This window comes from Dermacentor andersoni, chromosome 1 (genome assembly GCF_023375885.2).
Source record: "Dermacentor andersoni chromosome 1, qqDerAnde1_hic_scaffold, whole genome shotgun sequence".
NCBI classification, from domain to species: domain Eukaryota; kingdom Metazoa; phylum Arthropoda; class Arachnida; order Ixodida; family Ixodidae; genus Dermacentor; species Dermacentor andersoni.
In genome coordinates, this window is record NC_092814.1 from 142,414,589 (window position 1) to 142,436,712 (window position 22,124).

General features: G+C 48.6%; 1 protein-coding gene across 1 annotated transcript in view; it reads right to left on the reverse strand.

Moving 5' to 3' along the window:
* The window catches only part of CDase (neutral ceramidase), a 151,163-nt gene that overhangs the window by 36,148 nt on the left and 92,891 nt on the right, over positions 1-22,124 (reverse strand). The window contains exons 5-6 of the mRNA XM_050192048.3: positions 6,434-6,511; positions 5,489-5,606 (exon numbers count right to left, since the gene is read on the reverse strand). Of these exons, the coding sequence (XP_050048005.1) occupies positions 5,489-5,606; positions 6,434-6,511 (196 nt within the window). The remainder of the gene's footprint in view (positions 1-5,488; positions 5,607-6,433; positions 6,512-22,124) is intronic.

Genomic DNA, 22,124 nt, shown 5'->3' on the forward strand with positions numbered 1-22,124 from the left:
AAAAATTATAGACCGATCAGCTTACTGTCCGTGGCCTACAAAGTATTTACTAAGGTAATCGCAAATAGAATCAGGAACACCTTAGACTTCTGTCAACCAAAGGACCAGGCAGGATTCCGTAAAGGCTGCTCAACAATAGACCATATTCACACTATCAATCAAGTGATAGAGAAATGTGCAGAATATAACCAACCCTTATATATAGCTTTCATTGATTACGAGAAAGCGTTTGATTCAGTCGAAACCTCAGCAGTCATGGAGGCATTACGGAATCAGGGTGTAGATGAGCCATATGTAAAAATACTGGAAGATATCTATAGCGGCTCCACAGCCACCGTAGTCCTCCACAAAGAAAGCAACAAAATCCCTATAAAGAAAGGCGTCAGACAGGGAGATACGATATCTCCAATGCTATTCACAGCATGTTTACAGGAGGTATTCAGAGGCCTGGAGTGGGAAGAATTGGGGATAAAAGTTGATGGAGAATACCTTAGCAACTTGCGATTCGCTGATGATATTGCCTTGCTTAGTAACTCAGGAGACCAACTGCAATGCATGCTCACTGACCTGGAGAGGCAAAGCAGAAGGGTGGGTCTGAAAATTAATCTGCAGAAAACTAAAGTATTGTTTAACAGTCTCGGAAGAGAACAGCAGTTTACGATAGGTAGCGAAGCACTGGAAGTGGTAAGGGAATACATCTACTTAGGGCAGGTAGTGACCACGGATCCGGATCATGAGACTGAAATAACCAGAAGAATAAGAATGGGTTGGGGTGCGTTTGGCAGGCATTCTCAAATCATGAACAGCAGGCTGCCACTATCCCTCAAAAGGAAAGTGTACAACAGCTGTGTGTTACCAGTACTCACATATGGGGCAGAAACCTGGAGGCTTACGAAAAGGGTTCTGCTGAAATTGAGGACGACGCAACGAGCTATGGAAAGAAAAATGATGGGTGTAACGTTAAGGGATAAGAAAAGAGCAGATTGGGTGAGGCAACAAACGCGGGTAAACGATATCTTAGTTGAAATCAAGAAAAAGAAATGGGCATGGGCCGGACATGTAATGAGGAGGGAAGATAACCGATGGTCACTAAGAGTTACGGACTGGATTCCAAGGGAAGGGAAGCGTAGCAGGGGGCGGCAGAAAGTTAGGTGGGCGGATGACATTAAGACGTTTGCAGGGACAACATGGCCACAATTAGTACATGACCGGGGTAGTTGGAGAAGTATGGGAGAGGCCTTTGCCCTGCAGTGGGCGTAACTAGGCTGATGATGATGATGATGATGATGATGATGATGATGATGATGATGATGATGATGATGATGATGATGATGATGATGATGATGATGATGATGATGATGATAACGTTATCGAGACCTTTCGGCACGTATACGACATTGCTCTGCCAACTCTTCTTTGTTGAGAATTCATTTTAGCGGCATTTTTAACCTTCCGTTGCATGCCGCCACGATTTTCGACCAGCCACCGCAAGCTAAGTAAGAAGAAGCAGACCAATCACAGACACCGGCACCACCTTCCTCATCCGGTTATCTACTTTCATTGTGCTGGCTCGGCCCCATCGAAACTCTCTCCACTTGAGCGTGCCCTTCGCCTCTTTTCAGTCAATTAGATAAGAAAAACTGCTCAATGTAGGCAATGCTATTGGTTTCGAAATCTGTGGGTATTGTTAAGAATAGCCAGCTGCAGTGCAAGTTTGCCACCCAGTTGCTACTGTGGAAGCAACATCTGGGGAGCATCGCCGCCAACCTCTAGCCACAGCGTGACTAAATCGACTTTGTGTCGGGGAACAAGACGCGCATCCCCCACTCTCCGTCGCTTCAGCTAGGATGCGTTCGGTGAAGCAGGCTTTGTGCTGAAACCGCCGCCAACCTCTAGCCTCATCGCCGTTGTGACGGAATGAGTTCGGCGGGCCAACTATTGTTCCAAAACTCCCCAACGCGGACCTGATCTGCTACGGGTGCGCGAGTTGCCGCGGGAACGCCGTTTGGCGCTGCTTCCCATGCACCGACCAAGACGCAAGACAACGCGCTACCCGGAACGGCTCCGAGTTCTACGGGGCCCCTCTAACGTCGGTTCCGGACCTTCGCACGTGTGTGCATTTGTGTGTGTAGACCGTCCAGCGGGGAGGCGGCTAGTTTCCGATGACGAAACGAACGTTCGCATCACCTTGTATCGGGAGAGGACCGAGTGTTTAAAAACCGCTGTTGTGCGGCTGCTCAGTACATTCTCTCTCAAGCAGTCATGTTAGACTGATGTACTTTCTCAAACAGTCATGTTAGACTGATATAAATACTGTAAATAAACCCATATTCCTCGTTCTCGATGAGAAGCAGTCCTTCCCTTCATCAACGTCCTCAGCGTGGATAAGTTGGACGACGGCATGGGCCAGCTACCTTCTAATTCATGCCCGACTCCAATCTTGGCAACGGATCACGAGCGATGGGATTGAGCCCCCAATTCTGACAGTATGCGTCTATTCTCTGCTTCCCAAAAGCGGAGAATAGACGTTGAATAAGGCTTTATGCTTGGACAACAACGCCAGTAGGTCCTCCGTCTGCTGTGGCGTCATATCGATGTGGATTGCACTAGCGAGAACGGAAGCAGGAACCGCGTCTATAGCTGTAGGTGGTTGTCTTATTTCAATATTCAAGGCAAGCACAGAGATAGGCTGTGTGTCGACGACGCACGTGACAACAGCGCCTTTAGGAAGCAATATGGGCTCACTGGTTGTGTTCAGTACAGCCAAAGTGGATGTGCCCTTAGTGAAGCGAACAAGGCTGGGCTCTAGTGCAATCCCTTTGGGTAGGCAACGGGGTGACGGCACAACTAGAACGTCACCACTGGTGATGCCAGAGCTAACTGCAAGAAGTTGCTCGTAGCCAGATGCCACCACACATCTTAAGTGGAGGCGCCACTGGTACACGTCGTCTGAATTGTTGGTGTCTCTCAAACGAACGAGGCATTGTCGGCAAGAGATGAAATCAGACGCGGAAGAAAATAAGTCCCACCCTAGAATAAGCACGTGAGCACAAAAAGTCAGCACTGCGAACTGAATATGATATCGTATACCGTCAATGGACATTCGAGCGGTACACTGCGCCGATGGCCGAACTATGTCATTTCCACCACGTAGAAGAGGTCCATTGTAAGGTGTGGTAACCTTGCGTAGACGAAAGCACAAGTGAGTGTGAATAACGGAAACAGCAGCTCCCGTGTCAATCAGTGCTTGAAAAGTAACACTTTCAACAGACACTATTAAATTGTTGGCAGGGCTTCCTGGAGGAATTGTAGTCTGTACGAGCCATGCAGCTTTCGCTCCAAAAAAGCACCATCTAGTTTTTCGATCGGTAGTCAGGGGTGCGGCTGGCCGCCTGCAGGGGCGATGTCGAGCGTAGGAGAGGGGAGGGAGAGCGGCGACGGCCTGGACGGTAGTTGCGAGGCGCTTAGGGAGGCGGAGGCGGAGAAAAGGAGCGTAGTGCAGGTCGGAGCTCGTATTGACTCGGAGGAAGCAACGGATCTCTTTCGTAGGCATCGTAGCCACGGCGTTCGTCCTGTTGGCGTTTTCGACAAAACCACGATATACGGCCGATAAGAGCGCAATAACAACAAATTGGCCAGGGCGAACGCCAGGTAGGGTAAACTGCAGGGGCAGGTGCACAGGGTGCTAGAGACGCGATGAGGTTACGAGCAGTACCAGGGGCAGGAGGCACTGTCTGAATGAAAGCTGGTTCTATGGCCGCAACCTGAGCATACGAGGTGTTGGAAGGGCGCAGCTCGCGGCGTAGGCCATGGAGGAGAGTTCCTCTATGACGATGTCGCGCAGCCGAGGAACCGAAGATTGAGTTTGGGTGACGGGAGGAGTGAGCAGGCCATGAACTTGGAGCTCTTCGCGTATGAGAGCTCGAATAAGCATACGCAGATATATCCGAGGAAGGACGTGTGCCACAGGCGCCAGGGTGTAAAGAGATGGCCTGCAGTGCGTCTAGGGCCGCTATTTTGTAGCGATGCCTTATGCCTTATTCTATGCTATTCTTATCATCCACCACACACGGCCGCCTGATCCCGTTGATAATGTGGGCAGACCATCGCTCTGACCACAGGCATCGCTACGAAATACCGGCCCAGGAGTTGGCAAGTCGCGATGACATCGTCAGCGGTCGTGGGATTCTTGATCGCCAGTGCGTTGAGTGCGACGTGTCCAATGCCTTTGAGGATGTGACATACACGATCCTATTCTATCATGGCGGCGTCAACGCGGCGGCAAAGGGCGAGAACGTCTTTAATATAAGAGGTGTTTGTTTATCCAGGAAGTTGCATGCGTCCATCGAGCTTTCTTCTTGGCGACCTCAGAGAAGACGTTTGGCGCGTCAAAAATCTGCCTAAGCTGGTGTTTGAACGCGGCCCACTCAGACAACGCGGTTTCATGGTTAAGAAATCAGGTCTTGGCAACGTCAGTGAGGTAGAAGGCGACGTTTCGAGGATTGTGAAAGTCATCCCACCAATTAAAGTCACTCATTCGGTAGTAATTGTCCAACCAATCTTCAACGTCGTCACCACAGAGGCAAGTGAACATGGTAGGGTCACGCGCTGGCGAGTGGTGACGGTCAGTGAGGGAGCGTCCGGTTGGGCAGAGACGGTGACGCAGATGGCTCTTCTTGGGCCATGACGGCGGAAAGGCGGAACAAGCAGCGACCTGAGCAAAGCTCCAGGGACACTCGAAGTCGCAGAGGACCAAGGGGTCGAGAGCAACCTCGACCACTCGCGAGGCACCTGTTAAATCTCGACGCTTTATTCAGCGGGGTCAGGCGCTCAAGCGCATGACGCTAGCCATGACGATGAATATATGCAGATGAAGAACATGAAGGGGAACTATAACGCTCACTATGTGTGTGTGCGCACGCGCGCGCACACACACATAGTGAGCGCACGCACGCACGCACGCGTGTGTGTGCGTGTGCGTGTGTGCGTGTGCGTGTGTGTGTGTGTGTGTGTGTGTGTGTGTGGAATTCAATTAAATGGAATGATAAATAAATGAAAATTAAAGTGGATGAAAAGCAACTGGCCGCAGGTGGTGTACTAACCCACGTCTTCGCATTACGCGTGCGATGCCCTTAACCATTGAACTACCGCGTTGGCGTTTCCCCGGCTACTTTCTTGACTATTTATGCAGTACTAGTAAAAATAACCCTGGGAGTGTTAGCCAGCGCCACCCCTCACGGCCATGGCAGTGGCTGTAGAATACCCCATCCACCGCAGGCGTCATCTACTCGTACATATAATTTTGGTGAGTGCTGCTAAACCAACAAGAAATACATGACTGCATTTTTTTTTAAAGATAAACATGTTACAACTACTGAATAATGTGCCGTTTTTTTTTTGTCAACCAATTTATGAGTTGTCCTCTGCGAAACAAAAGCACCCGAGTTTCGAGCTATAGTTAATGCCAGGTTATTTTTTCACAACCTACCTTTCCGGGAAGATTCTTGTTCATCGTGTATTCGAACATGAGCTCAGCGTACCCCTTGTTGTCACCGCTGATGAGTAGGTTACTGTTGTTCATGCTGGTAGGGTGAACGGCGAACCAACTGAAATAGAGCGTGCCCTGTAAAACATTTGCAATAGCCCTGGAATTTTGAAAGGCGGTGTCAAAAGATATCCTAACGAAACCTCAAGATTTAGAGTGCCAACGATGCAAGACCAATTAGCCCCAACTGCGGCATTGTTCCTCGTTTCGTATCTACATTAAAATTGCGCGCAATATAGTGTTTCGTGATCTTACGTTTTTTAGATCCTATGTTTTACATGCCGTAGATAGTCGCTGATTTGCATACAGATGTTAAGCCATCCGCAGTGATGTCAGATCACGCAATCCTAAAAGCCTACACACGGTTTAATTGGAGACACTAATGCTTTTTCTCAAAGCTTAATTTACAATGAGTGCAACAACTTATATTCCCAGTTCGCGCTTCCTTATCCGGCGCAATTCCCAGCAAAGCAAGAACCTATAAAAGTGAGCGAAAGATATCGCCGAACACGTAAGATTAGCATCACTGCAGTTATTGTATCAAGTACCACGCTTGCTTAGGAATAAGAACTGCACGTTTATCAATATCCCTCATCTTCCCCCTCCCCTTTTTTTTTGTTTGTACTGGTAAGCTACTTCCGTTTTTTCTTGTTTCTTCTCTTTCTTTCTTTCTTTTTTTCTTTTTTGAAAGCACGCTAAGAAGGATAGGTTTTCTCTTTGTTCAAGAAAATTTGTCACACACTGAAAAAATTTTGATTAAAGAACATGAGTACAAGCTGTTTGACCTAAGTTGCGCCATCAGCTTTAGGACCTGAGTTTCTTCTTTTCCAGCCGACGCCTTATAACAGAGAAACAAAAGTGACTGACGCAAACATGGTAATTCCTTACTTTATCATCGCTACTGGGTTGTTCTGGAGATCGGTGAACTTGAGAAGCAGCATTTTCGTGTCCGTGTTGTTCTTGTACCTGCGGTAAAAGAAGCATTATGATGCGGCTGCTCTCATCTATGCCAAAAACACTGCACAAGAGAGAGAGAGAGAGAGAGAGAGATCTGTACAATTTGCTGCTGCAACTGCCAATTAACCTACGTCAAATTATACGAGAAGCTAAAATCTACGCTTTCGATTTGAAAGCAGTCATTCCGTGGAAATATTTTTCTGTTCTAGTAACAATAGAGCTCCAAAGAACTTTACATATAACTAATATTTCAGCCTATTTCTTCTGACGGAAAAAAAAATAGCAGCGGTCTGTGTTCCGGCCCATTTGGCGTAATATAATCACGAAGAAAATATCTAGTGCATGAAGAAGTCCAAAACCCTCAGTGCGTGAAGAAGTGACAGCGATAGGATTCACAACGTTAGCGCATTTCGGGCGCACTAATTCGTCGTCATCGCTCCTCTTCAAGCGTGAAAGTGCCGTGAGAGTAACACTCGCCGTTCGTAGAAACTTCTTGGTCTTAGTTGGTCTTAGTTCATAGATGCGGGAATGTTGGAAATGTTCGGCTGTTAAACTTCTTCGCAGCCTCGCTCGACGCTGTTAAGAATGGCGAGCTGCAAGGAAAAATTGCCACCCAATTACGACTGGGGGACAAGGCGCGCATGCCCCACTCTCCGTCGCTGCAGCTAGACTGCGTTCGAAGAAGCGGGCTTTGTGCTGAAAACCGCCTCCATCCACGAGCCCCATCTCCGTTGTGACGAAACGGGTTCGACGGACGAACTATTGTGCCCGAGGTCCCCAGCGCGAACCTGATTTCGCTACGCATGAGCAAGCCGCGGCGGGACAACGAGCTACCCAGAATGTCTCCGAGCTTCCCGGAACGACTCCCCTCTGTCGGCGGCTCCAGTCCTTCACACCTGTGTGTTTGCGTGTGTGTGGGCGTAAACGATACTGCGGAAGGACTCCCCTCTGTCGTCGGCTCCAGTCCTTCGCACCTGTGTGTTTGCGTGTGTGTGTGCGTCACCTTGTCGCGGGAGGCGGCTAGTTTTGCGATGACGAAACGAACATTCGCTGCCTTGTATCGCCGAAGGACCGAGCGTTTAAAAACGGCTGTTGGGCGGAGGCTCGACACACTTCTCTCGTGCAGTCAGGTTGGACTGACACACTTTCTCTTGAGCAGTCATGTTGGACTGATACTCTTTTTCTTAAGCAGTCATGTTAGACTGATTTAATTTCTGTAAATAAACCCATTTTCCTCGTTCTCGATGAGAAGCAGTTCTTCCCTTCATCAACGTCCTCAGCGTGTTTAAGTTGGACGACGGCATGGGCCAGCTACCTTCGAATTCATGCCGGACTCCAATCTTGGCAACGGATCTCGAGCGATGGGATTGAGCCCCCAATCCTGACAACTGGCTGACAGCGGTGAGATGGACTTTGCGACATGGTGCTGTATCTGCGGTGAGTGCTTGATTCTTGCTTTGACTCTCTAGGCTTCATTTTGTGGTTGTTCTGTTTAGAACTGTAGGGAAGCTAGATTGTTGTGTGTTAGCTAGGTTGTGTTTTCCTAGCTAGATTTAGAGAGCAGAATCAAGGCAGTAATGCAGCAGTCATGGGGTTAAGGACACTGCTGAGAGACGAGTTGTTGATTGTTGGTGAGGAACTGGGCCTAGATGTACGCGAGGAAATGCTAAGATCAGAATTATTGCATATCATTTCCGAACAGGCCAGTGAGGAAGATATTCAAATGGGATTGGAACTTCTCAAAAAGAGAGAGAAACGGGAAAGAGAAAGAGAAGAACGGGAAAGAGAAGAACGCGATAAAGATCGCGAGTTAAGAAAAATGCAACTTGAACTTGAAAGCAAACGTTTGGAGTTGTCTCAAGGAAGTGAAGGCGCTCTGGGACGATCAAGTGAGGCAGAATCGTACCGCATTGACAGGCTATTAAAGCCATTTGCGGTCGGGACCGACATAGGCTTGTTCCTAAGCAATTTTGAAAGGACTTGCGAAAAGATGAACTTCGGCCCGAATACATGGCCACAGCGGTTGCTGTCTATGTTGCCGTGTGAGGCGGCGGAAGTAATCGCCAGACTGAGTGCACAGGATGCATATGATTATGCAAAAGTTAAGGCTAGTCTCCTGAAGAAATACCGCCGTTCAGCCGAAGCTTTTCAGCAAAGGTTTAGGAGCACAGGCAAGAAAGATAGCGAGAGATATCCGGAGTTTGCATATAGCTTAAAGGCCAACCTAGTCGAGTGGCTTAAAAGCGCGGAAGCGTACGACAGCAGAGACATGATCATTGAATGCATGTGTCTAGAACAGTTTTACAAAACCATCCCTCAAGCTGTGAAACTGTGGGTGCAAGACAGAGGTAATGTAAACACTGTGGAAAGGGCGGCTGAATTAGCCGAAGAGTACGCAACCCGTAGAAAGTTGAACGCCGAGGAGGGAAACTGGGACGGTCGAAATGGACCGCGGAAACCATTTCCGTTCAAAAAGGGTGCGCAGACTAGACGATCGGAGCCTGTAGACATGGCGGAAAAGCCCGCAGAAAAGAGCGAGGAGAAACTTAACGGAGAAACCGCACAAAAAGAACAGAAAAGAAAATTCGAATCTTTTAGACCAATGCGCTGTTACAAATGCCACAAACTGGGACATATAGCTGTAAACTGCGAGAAGTCTAGCGTAGTTTTCTCCTACGTGGAGGAAAAGGATGAGAATATGGAACTTTTAAGTCCATATCTTCACGACCTGCAAGTTAATGGAAAACCATGCCGAGTGCTAAGAGACAGTGCCGCCACGATGGACATTGTCCATCCGTCTTACGTGACGGTAGATGACTTGACCGGAGAAGTAGCATGGATAAAACAGGTTGTAGAAGAACACAGCGTGTGTCTGCCCATGGCCAAAGTCAAAATCAATGGACCGTTCGGGGAGCTAGAGACTGAGGCTGCAGTTTCCAAATTTTTGTCACTGCAGTATCCTTACATCTTTTCGAATCGTTCGAATCGGTTACTGTGTGACAAAGGGCTCAAACTGGGAGAGGGCATAGTACAGGCATTGACCCGAGGCCAAGCTCGTAAGATCGCGGCGCTTTCGGAGGAAAATGCACACGCTCCTCCAGCGGAAGCAGAAAAGGGGATAACTTCAATACCCGAATCCGAGCTAGGCCCGAGGGACAAAAGAACAGTTGAGGAGAGCCTGCCAGCTGACCAGCTCAATGAGAGCGTAGCACTTGAGTGTCAAAGTTCTAGCCTGCAGGAAGAGCAAGCTGACGCACTCACAAGCGAGACAGGGTCGTTATTATCACCGGCCTCAAAGAACTTTGATCAGCTCTTACGTGTGGATAAAGAGCCACTGGCAGCTGAGCAAAAGAATGATGAGAGCTTAGCTAAATTACATGACACAGCTAAAGAAGGCATTGCTAGGCGCAACGTGACGATACATGAGAGAGGAGGTTTGTTGTATCGGCACTACAGAGATCGAAAGGGTAGGATTTTAGATCAGTTAGTCGTACCTACTAAGTATAGGGAGGACCTTTTGAGTCTCTGTCATGGAAATGGGTGGTCCGGCCACCTAGGCATAAACAAATCAAAGGAAAGATTGCTTATGGAATACTACTGGCCTGGCTGTTTCAAAGACGTAGAAAACTTTGTAAGATCATGCGACGCCTGCCAGCGTTCGGGTAAACCAGGAGAGACATGGAAAGCTCCACTGAAGGTAGTGCCCTTAATAACAGAGCCTTTCAGACGACTTGTAATAGACACGGTAGGGCCTCTTCCAAAAACAAAATCGGGCTACAGGTACTTGTTTACCATGCTGTGTCCGGCTACCAAGTTTCCAGAAGCAATCCCTTTGAGAGAGCTCAGTTCCACCGAAGTAGTAGACGCGCTTTTAACAGTGTTTGCACGAGTTGGGTTTCCAGCCGAAATTCAGGCGGATCAAGGGTCAGTATTCACCAGCGCACTGACTTCCACATTCTTGCAAAAGTGCGGGGTAAATAAAGTTAATACACAGTTCCGTGCATCACCCTCAGTCAAACAGTGCAGAGAGGTGGCATTCAGTGCTTAAGCGAGTTTTGCGTGCGCTCTGTTACGAGCACAAGGAGGACTGGGAGAACTGTCTGCCGGCAACTTTGTTTGCTTTGCGAACTGTTCCACGTGAAGCGACAGGGTTCTCGCCAGCAGAACTAGTGTATGGGAGGACACTCCGTTCTCCACTAAGAATGTTAAGAGAGATGTGGGAGGAAAGAGGAGAGAGTCCTACAGTGGTTGAATACGTGCTAAATCTGCTGGAACGGCTAAGCGCAACCCAAGAACTAGTCGGAAAGAACATGGGAATAGCTCAAAAGGACGCCAAATTCTATTACGACAAGAAAGCGAGGCTTCGTACGTTTAACGCCGGAGACCAGGTAATGATCCTCAAATCTCCAAGAAAGAACAAGCTTGAAGTTCACTAGGACGGGCCCGTTAAAGTGTTGCACAAACTTTCAGGTACTAACTATGCTCTGAAAATGCCCGGTCGCAAGAAGGAGGTGAGGATATATCACTGCAATTTGATGAAGCCGTATGTAGAGCGGAGCGGAGTCGTTAACTATACCATCAAAGAGCAGGATGGCACTAGTACCAAGTTTAAGGAGTATAGGGCGACCTCCAACTCTGAAATCGGCCTAGAAGAAGTAGTAAAACATTCGGTAAGCTCGCACGCTCTAAGACCCGAGCAGCTAGATGAGCTAAAAGGGGTGTTAGGGGAATATATCGACAGGTTCAGCGATCGGCCGGGTACAACCGAACTAATAACGCATGAAATAGAGCTGATATCAACCGAACCCGTAAGATCAAAGCCTTACAGGGTGTCTCCAAGACAGAGAGAAATTATGGAGGCAGAGATACAGCGCATGCTAGAGTTGGGAGTTATTGAGCCCGCTGAGAGTGACTGCACGTCGCCGCTAATACTGGTAGAAACCCCTAACAAGGACCCTCGTCCGTGTGTTGACTACAGGAAGTTAAATGCCATCACTAGGGATCAGCTGTACCCGATACCCAACATTGAGGAACGAATTGAAAGAGTTAGCGCTGCTAAATACATTTCAACTATAGATCTCGTGCGGGGGTACTGGCAAGTTCCCCTTTCAGAAAGTGCCAGCCGCTATGCAGCATTCATCTCGCCTGTAGGCACTTTTCACCCTCTCGCACTCAGCTTCGGGCTGAAGAACGCGCCGTTTAGCTTCTCTAAGTTAATGGATATTGTCCTAAAAGACTTGCAGGAGTTCGCCTTGCCCTATCTTGATGATGTGGCAATTTTTTCGGACAGCTGGGAACAACACGTATCGCACCTCAAACAGGTGTTCTCACGGTTGAGGGAAGCCGGCTTGACGATGAAAGCGGAAAAGTGTAGGTTTGGTTGTTCGCAGGTTACTTATCTGGGCCATGTTGTCGGTCAGGGCATGAGACGGCCGGCGGAGCTGAAAATAGCTACGATTGGAGGATTTTCTCAGCCGCGCACGAAAACGGACCTTCGTTCATTTTTGGGACTTGTGGGGTACTATCAACGGTACATTCCTAATTACTCGCAAATGGCAAGTCCATTAACAGACGCCCTCCGAAAGGGAGCACCAAGTAACGTACACTGGGATAAGGACAAAGAGAACGCTTTCCAAAGTTTGAAAACGCTATTGGTTTCTCGCCCTGTGCTTCGCGCGCCAGACTACACAAAGGAATTCATAGTTCAATGCGACGCAAGCGACAGAGGTATGGGCGTGGTACTTAGTCAGGTCGGCGACGATAACGAGGAGCATCCTATCCTCTATGCCAGCCGTAAACTAAATGTAAGAGAGGAAGCCTACAGCGCTTCAGAGAAGGAATGTGCTTGTTTAGTTTGGGCCGCACAGAAGTTGTGTTACTTGTACGGAGCGAAGTTCATCTTCGAGACCGACCACTGTCCTCTGACGTGGCTCAATCAAATGTCACACAAAAATGGCCGCTTGCTCCGATGGAGCCTCACTCTCCAAGAGTACAACTTCTCCGTTAGATATAAGAAGGGAAAGTTGCATAGCAATGCGGATGGTTTGAGCAGGCTAATTTGAATTCTGCGTTTGAGGGTCCCGCCTAAATTTTAGGGTTACTAGTGCTAATTTTATTAAGCGAAGAAGATCCCCTCTCATTTAGCAGCATTCCCTCCATGATTGCTGAATTCGTCAGCAGGGATTTGCTTCAGAAATTGGCATAGCGAAATGCAGCATTTTTTGTTTCTGCTCTTCTGTTGTTGTTGTTGTTTTTTTTTTTTTTTTGAAGCCTAGCGAGTCTAAGGTGAGAGCCAATGCACGTCATCTCGGCGCAGAGCCGTGTTGTGGGGTTCATTTTGCAGTTGCCTGTCCTTGTTGGATGTTTTGGGGCGGTGACATCAATACACAAGTGGTCGCTGCGAGCCAAGACATCAATCCCCCCCTGACCACCTGCCGTTCTCTTCCTGCCTAGCGGTTGTCAGCGCTAGACAGTCGAGATTTTTCGGGCCATGGAGGCGCTGTTAAGAATGGCGAGCTGCAAGGAAAAATTGCCACCCAATTACGACTGGGGGACAAGGCGCGCATCCCCCACTCTCCGTCGCTGCATCTAGACTGCGTTCGAAGAAGCGGGCTTTGTGCTGAAAACCGCCTCCATCCACGAGCCCCATCTCCGTTGTGACGAAACGGGTTCGACGGACGAACTATTGTGCCCGAGGTCCCCAGCGCGAACCTGATTTCGCTACGCATGAGCAAGCCGCGGCGGGACAACGAGCTGCCCAGAATGTCTCCGAGCTTCCCGGAACGACTCCCCTCTGTCGGCGGCTCCAGTCCTTCGCACCTGTGTGTTTGCGTGTGTGTGTGCGTCACCTTGTCGCGGGAGGCGGCTAGTTTTGCGATGACGAAACGAACATTCGCTGCCTTGTATCGCCGAAGGACCGAGCGTTTAAAAACGGCTGTTGGGCGGAGGCTCGACACACTTCTCTCGTGCAGTCAGGTTGGACTGACACACTTTCTCTTGAGCAGTCATGTTGGACTGACACTCTTTTTCTTAAGCAGTCATGTTAGACTGATTTAATTTCTGCAAATAAACCCATTTTCCTCGTTCTCGATGAGAAGCAGTTCTTCCCTTCATCAACGTCCTCAGCGTGTTTAAGTTGGACGACGGCATGGGCCAGCTACCTTCGAATTCATGCCGGACTCCAATCTTGGCAACGGATCTCGAGCGATGAGATTGAGCCCCCAATCCTGACAACGCCTATTCGTAAGTGCGTTCATGAACCGTTAAAATAATCGGCAAAAAAGAAATTCGCCCTACGAAGCCTGATTGGCGGACCACAGAAACCTGCCGATGATGAAAGGGATTTCTTTTCTTGTCAGTGCAGGTAGTCTGTAAGGCGCAGCACACCCACCTTAGTGGCTATGGCATTGCGCTACTAAGCGCGAGGTCGCGAGATAAAATCCCGGCCAAGGCGGCCGCATATCAGAAATGCACAAACGCCCGTCTGCCATGCAGTGCGTGCACGTTAAGTAACCCCAGCTGGTCCACATAAATCCGCAGTGCCCCCACTACAACGTGCCTCATAATGAGATCGTCGTTTCGGCATAGAGTTTCATACAATAAGTACTACAGAGAGCTCTGGCGCTGCGATCGTTCGGACACCATGGGAATGATGGGAAGTACACGCATTTGTCTGATATTCGTACTTCCGGATTCAGACGTTCTCGTGGCTTTGTTTATTACGCTTGATGTGTCTTCATTGTCCTGAATTTCAAAGCGATATGTGCTTTTCTAAGTGCAGAGTACTCGGCGAACACGCACAATCGCCACTAATTGCAATGGTTCAGACTGTCAAGCTGGCCAATTCGAAACGCGCCAAGCGTCTCAACACGCTGGCTTGCCCGCAAGAAATTAGGGCGTTCTACGCCGTGTGTCGTTGCATGCGTCCGTGGCGTAACGGTTTCAATATGGGGCTTCTGTGGTACAGGTTCCGTGCTCGAATCATGCCGTCGGACAATTTTAATAATGTTCATTTAATTATTTATTACACGGTATTTTGTTGCAAATGGCGAACTTACAAGGTCGTGGAGCCGTTCGAAGCCGACAGGACGAAGTTTAGGCAAATCCATATACTTCCCACAATTACCACGCTGGCTCATCAACTCCCATTGCAGCTTCCGCAGACATTAGCGCCAGAATTGCCTCTAGTAATTATTGTACGAAACTCTAAGGGTTTGCACGAGTAAAAGCCCAGGCTTTCTTAGTGCAGCACATACAGCTACCGCAATGCCTTGCGGGGCTGGCCCGGCATTCATGTCAATGCTCTGCGCATGGCGGGTTGCAGCGCTTCTTTCTTATCTCACTTTCTGCGGGTGCTCTGGCGAACGCGCTCTGCCCGCAACGAGGAAATCAGTAATGGTGCGAATTTTCAATGACGTAAAAAGAACACATCTTGGCGCTACAAAATGAAAACGTCACAAAAGTTCCACAAGGAAAACAGCGGTGAACATGGACGTTTCAGAGCTCATGCAACTCGAGCAGACACGTGGATCCGTTTTACCCCGCGCCCTCGTGAGCGCGTCGAGTATATACTCTTCTTCAGCCAGCTGGTTTGCAGAACGTACGTGAGACGATCCCGCGTCTCGCCGAAGGAAACGTGGTCGCGCTGCCACTATACGATAACACACACACACACATATATATATATATATATATATATATATATACTTTCGTCGATTTATTCCTGGTTTTGCTGACGTCGCTTATCCTCTGACAAGTTTGCTACATAAAGACGCACGGTTTGAGTGGACACCCGAGTGCGAGTCTGCATTTCGTCAGTTGAAGTTCCTGCTGACCTCCCGACCTATCCTTCGCCACTTCAATCCTACTGCGCCGACAGAAATCCACACAGATGTTAGTGGCGTCGGTCTGGGTGCCGTCTTGGTCCAACGTTATGACGACCGTCATCACGTGATTGCTTATGCAAGCCGCTCATTAAGCAAATCTGAACGAAACTACACGGTGACAGAGCAAGAATGCCTCGCTGTAATCTTTGCAGTTCAGCGATTTCGCTCGTACTTGTACGGACGCCCATTCCTAGTCGTCACAGACCACCATTCCCTGTGCTGGCTCGTGAACCTTCGCGACCCTTGTGGTCGCCTTGCGCGCTGGGCTTTGAGGTTGCAGGAATATAACTTCACTGTTTCCTACAAGAGTGGCCGAAAACATGCTGACGCAGACTGCCTTTCCCGTATGCCGCTTACCACGACGGACTGCGACGCAGACGATTTTGATCATCTCGTCGCTTCTGTGACATCCGCTTTTCCAGATATCGATGCGTTCAAAGCAGAACAACGGACAGACACCAAATTGGAGCCACTCTTCACTTCTGACCATTCAAGTGCAACAAGCAGCTACTGTCTACGTGATCGGCGCCTGTACAAAAGGAACTACTCAAGCACGAATGCACGCTTCCTTCTAGTGGTGCCGGAGCGTCTCCGGCCAGCAATACTTCAGGCTATGCACGATGACCCTACCTCCGGTCACTTAGGCACTGTGCGCACCCTTTATCGCATTCAAGAACGCTTTTACTGGCCCCGGATGCGACATTCGGTCGAGTTGTATGTCACCAGCTGCATACAGTGCCAACGTCGGCAACGCCCAACCACTGCCCCATCTGGTCTCCTTCAACCTGTGCCGCCACCCAGCTCACCCTTTCGGCAAGTTGGAATTGATCTGTTAGGCCCTTTTCCAAAGTTATCTAAGGGGAACCGCTGGATAATTGTCTGCGCCGACTATTTCACGCGCTATTGCGAAACGGCGGCTATACCATCAGATACCGCCACCGAAGTGTCGCTCTTCTTACTTCACGCTGTTGTTCTGCGACATGGACCACCTGGTGTTATCATAAGCGACCGGGGACGTCAATTCACGGCGGATACCATGGAAGAGCTTGTGCGTTTGTGTAACTCGCACCTCAGGCACTCGACGCCGTATCATCCGCAAACGAACGGCCTCACTGAGCGCACTAATCGAACAATCACCAATATGCTTTCCATGTATGTTGCTTCCGATCACAAGAATTGGGATGAAGTTCTACCGTTTATTACTTACGCCTACAACACCGCCAAGCACAAGACAACCGGCTACAGCCCCTTCTTCCTTCTATATGCTCGGCCGCCCCGGTATACGCTCGACACTTTCCTCCCTTTTTACCACCACGACAATCCTACGGTCGCCGATACGCTATGCCTCGCTGAAGAGGCTCGGAGACTTGCGCGTCTGCGGACTTTGGCGTCACAAGAAAACTCCAAAGCCCGCTACGACGCACGACATCGGCCGGTTGCATATCACCCTGGTGATCTCGTTTGGCTTTGGACTCCCACAAGGAAGCGCGGTTTGTGCCAAAAGCTGCTGGCAAACTACGATGGACCGTAAATTGTCATCGACAAAGTCGGCGAAGTAAACTATACTCTCGCGCGCCTCACGAACACTGGTAGACGTTCTGCTAGGACACAAGTCGTGCATGTCGCACGGTTGAAATCATGCACGCCACGACAAGCTAGTTGACTCGCCCAGGGGGCTTTGTCTGCGAGGAGAGGTAATGTTACGTCCAAGCGCGTAAAAGGGACGCGGGGATCATGAAGGGAGAAGAAAAGAAGAACGAAGACTGTGCAGCGGCCATTCCTGTTGTTCGTAGCCTGCCGTTCCTGCTCTCGCACGCCTAAATAAACCCCTTTTCCCCGTGCTTGTAACAACATATATATATTTGAATGTCTCAACAGAAGGTACACTGTTTATACGCACTGCTTCACACGCCGGGACTAATTACGAATATTGCTGGAGCAGCCCGACATACCGGTCCCTCGCGCGCGCTCCAGGCGTTTGCGACCTCATAGCAACAGCCAGCAGCAGATGCGTTTAAAGCGGGTCCCGGATGGTAAAATTAGACGCTTTTGCCGCGCTTTGCAGATCGTCACCCCGGTGCTCGTAACTTTTGTTTACGGACGTTTTTTTCCGCCCCTGGTACTCGTTTATTTTTGCCCGTACTGTTTATTCAGTTCTCCGGTGCACTTGTAGAGAGGCTCACCGCATCGGCGCAGTGACTAGCGGTTGGCTGCTCAGGATGATGTAGCGGAAGCGGCTTCGATCGCCCGCAATGACGATCACATTTCTGTGAGCGGAATAGCAATCATGCTCGTGTACTTATATGCAGATGCGAATTAAACAATTTGAAATGGTGAAAATTATTTCTAAAAGCTGTAATAGCTCGCATAGTATCTGATTTGTTTGGGCTTTAAAGTGCAACATTGGCGTTTTTTTTTTTTTAGCATGTTAGAACAAATGTCTTTTTAGTTAGATATATTTTTTGTCACCTGTACGGTGGGGCAATTCGCTCGAGAACTTGGAAATAAATTGAAATAAAAAGTATCGAAAGCAAAGATGAACTGGATATCTTGGACCACGACCTACTGAGCTCCAGACCAGCGCAAATGTCCCTTCTCCATCGCGCCTGGTCCAGATCAACCCTTTTGCCGCTTGGGACAAACGTACGGGCAGAGTGGCGCTAAGTAATAACATGTTCGCTTTTCTCTGCTTCCGCGATCTGTTCCAACACTCGTGCTGCCATTCTGGAAGCTACAAAGCGCTTGCATTGGCGGTGAATGCATAAATTTACAAATATAAAGAGAAAACAAGATTTGCGAGTGTTTGCGTTTGAATAGTGAGATTAGAGGAGGAGGAGCGATGCAAGAAAGATAAACTACCAGTACATATGGCAGACGGCATAATTTTTCCTTTCTTGCCTCTGTAAGAAAATGAAAAAAAAAATGTTTTGAAAGATTCATAGTATAAACTAGCTTTTTTTTAGTTGATTACATATACCCCAATGTCAGAGATGACATTATAATTTATTGCTGTGTGCCGTAAGGCAACAAGAGAGATGATCTGGCATAAGTTTTGAAAGTAATTCCTGCGCCCGATGTAACAGATCGAGTCTCTGTCAAGGAAAGGCGAGATTACTTTTTTTTTTTTTAGTAATGTTTGACGTCTCGGTAAGTTCAAAGCTTGCAAAAGGTATCCCAGTGTTTTAAAACGTGCCGCACTGCAGGCTTTGTGTCACGGAACTATTTTCAAACTGCGAAGCTAGCTTTTCTGTGTGGTACGGCGGCAGCATAACGGTGGTGCGAAAGATCCGTACACAGTGAAGCTGTACCCGTAGTTCTCCTCTTGAACTAACGACATACTCACGGGCAACTTTTAAGGCTTAAAATAAGTGGTAATCGTTCTGTCCTCGAACGTAAGTAGCGAACTTGACAAATTAAACAATGAAACTGTTGTGAACTTTACGAACTCTAAAAACACGGTGACTTAGTGTGCAAGAGCTGCGCGGTTTGTTACTGCGTGCAATAGGACAATGGGAGCGACTATTTAACACTACTTTACGGAGCAGCGGACTACACGCACCGACATTTTTTAGTGAACTTTTGGAGGCAAGTGACCGATCAAAGACTCGTGACATCACTGTCACTGTGTTCGCAAAAATCGTCAACCATGCAAGCAGTTCGTCACGACACAACAGCCGCCGTTCTAATCCAGCTCTTTCATTTTCCTGTGCTGCCCTCTGCCACACGCCGCTGAAAACGTATTGGAAGGGTCCCGGGGCTTTCACCGGTTGATTTGTGTACCTGCGCCCACGTTGACTGCGCGTCGGTTGTGCGTTTCGTGGATCGCTTCTTCGGGACAGCATGTCGTTCCTGGAAGCAATGCACTCGCTGATTACTGGGTGAACAGGCCTGAGTGCGCTGTTCTGCAAACAGTGCGGCCGATAAAAGCACGCTGAGTTCCGTGTCGCGGCACGGCTGCCTTGGAATTTGTCACTGATTTATGCACTTGGACACCGCTTTTTGTATTCTTCTTACACATTATTTATACATATCGCATATTCAAGAAGTCTTCGAGCGCAGCCTTCTGCGTCGGATTTATTAAAGCGGTGCACTTGTTTACACCGACATCTACAGCCGCAGGTCGTTGTTATCGTCAAATATTGTGGAAAAGGTCCATCGCTGATATGAAATAGTGTCAAAATATAGCAAAACATGCATATCTGCGCATATGTGCCATGGTGTTACACCCTGAGACGAGTCAATATGAGCGGCCAAACCACTTAAACAACGGCAACTGTGATCCAGATACATATATTAGGGGCTGTTAATTAACTCATTCTCGCTTTTCTTTAAAGGGACGCTAAAGTGAAAAATGATTTCTTATGCATCACTAAATTACCGTTCTACAACAGCAAAAACACCACTCTTACAACGATAAGACGTTTAGTAAGCCAGAAAAAGCGCAAAAACGAAATACGGGTGGCGACGCCTACTTAAGTTCCCGCACCTGGGGGCTGTGACGTCTTGGATTTTGATGGCATTTTCTAGGGCCTATTAATTATATGTAGCGGTACAGATTGACTACATTGTGTTCTAAAGGAACCAAATATTAAGCATGGCAAGTTTCGGGAACCTTTATTCGGCCAACGCGGCCCAAATGCGAAAACATACTTTAGAATCTCTGACGTCACGCTGACGTACCGGCGCTGGGATTTCGGCGCGAAATACTAATAGTGATACTTGGAACTTCATTTTCTCGTCTAATAATCAAACTATCTTTTTGAAATGACTGCCTGCAGGGTTCTCAAACAATGCTGCATTAGTCTAACCTGATTTATTGTTTCGCTTTAGTGTACCTTTAACTCCATCATACTTACAGTTTTAGCGTGCCATAGAGCATCTTTAGAGAAAACTGTGGTCGCATAAGTGTTCATTTGTAGACCGTCTTGTTCTGTCACGAAAACGCGCGGATACCATCGCTCACACAGCGTTGGTATAAATGAGCGAGGCGGTTGTTTATGCTGCTGTATACCGAATACACCGTCTCTTGTTTGCCGCTTGACGCAGAGGCAAACAGTGCATCTCTGAAATTTAGAAATGTGTCAGCAAAGCAACACGTACAGGCCCACCCATATACGTAGCGAATGCGACCGACAGCCTACAGGTGCGGTGACGTACAGATGTTGGCACAGCGCTGTGTCGCCGCTTACCGCTTATTGTGTACGCGCCGTGCGAAGTGAAGTGTAGCTGATTTCAAATCGCTAAGGCCAGAATTGAACTATAAAAGCAGTTTCGTTCGACCTAACTGCTTACATTTCAGTTCAGGTCCGCCGGTATGTGCACGAACTCGACGGCGCCAGGTTAACCTTCGCTGAACAGGATCGACATTGGCTCAAACTTAGTGGGCACGGCTTCAGAAGGTTAAAGCTTGTGCATTTCAACTTGGTAGGCGTACTTGACTCATTTTGAGCACGATTAATTATATATACAAGCGAAGACGCTGTCGCTATTGTGTTGTCGGTTCGACGGCCGATCGCGCGAGGTTCGGTCGAACGATGGTCGGCATGCTGATTTTGCCGGTGCCTTCGACAAGAAAGCCTGTCGCAGTACTACTCGCGCTCGTCGGTTGCGTCGTTGTCGACCTGGTATGATAAAAAAGGTTTCAGTGACGCACAATAGTCGCTCAATCATAGGAGTGAGCGTCTTGTCGGTCTCGTATCGACCGAGTGTTGCCGGGCCTTACGAGTACGTGCAGTCAGGAACGCGTTGCCACCACCGGCAAGTGAGGACCGACGCTGCAAAAAGACTTCGTCAGCAACGTGATGTACTTAAGTGTCTCCCAAGTGTAACGCACGGCTTTTCGTTAAATCAGCGAGCCATTCATGAAAGGCGGCAACTACCTGGCTCACGGTGCAGTCCGGACAACTCGGACAATGCCCTGGCCGCTTTCTCTTTTAAAGTGGAGTTGCGGTCTTATGCCCCAACCACTGGCACGCGCCGAAAGCTTCGGCGCGCGCTGGCAAGCGAACGCGTCGCTTCGCTTCGGCTGGAGGGAAAGGGCGCGCAACCACTGGAGACAAGCTCCGACGCACGCCGAAGCTCGCTCCTCGGCTGCGGCGCACTGTTGCTGGACTATTCCGTCTTCATCCGTCAAAGTCCGGCCTAAAACAGCCTGCTGTAAACTAAGCTTGAAAGAATAAGTTAGTGATCTGTACGCGCTTTTAGATATAAAAAACACGTTTGAATAATGAATATACACCTGCCGCAACAGTTCTTTATTTTTGAAGTAACAATAGTGTACAAAATATCGACATCAGCGCTCGCGCGTCGTCTGTCTGCAAGATCGCTTTGCAAACACCTGCACGACGATGCCATATATCAAAAACTGTTGCACCATTTCATTTTTTGGTAGCTTATTGCACAGCCAACTATGTAAGAATTAGGCGTGCAATGTATAACTGAAAAAAATCTGTGTTGGAAATATTGCCACGTAGTAGTGACGGTAAATAAATAGTGCCGGCTCAATCGCAACGATAGCGGCGTGCAATGTCGGCAATCGTAGAAAATCTCATCTGCGGGTCAAGCGCGTCGGTTTGCATACATCAGTCGTCGAAAGTTACAGCCTGTTCGCTGGTGCACGCGCGCCTTCCAGAAACTACTATACAATTCGTGTCGCGTATGCAATCAGATTAGCAAGGTTCGTCGACAACAGACAGAACCATCGATAACATTCGCGAAACTTCCGATACGTTCAGGCG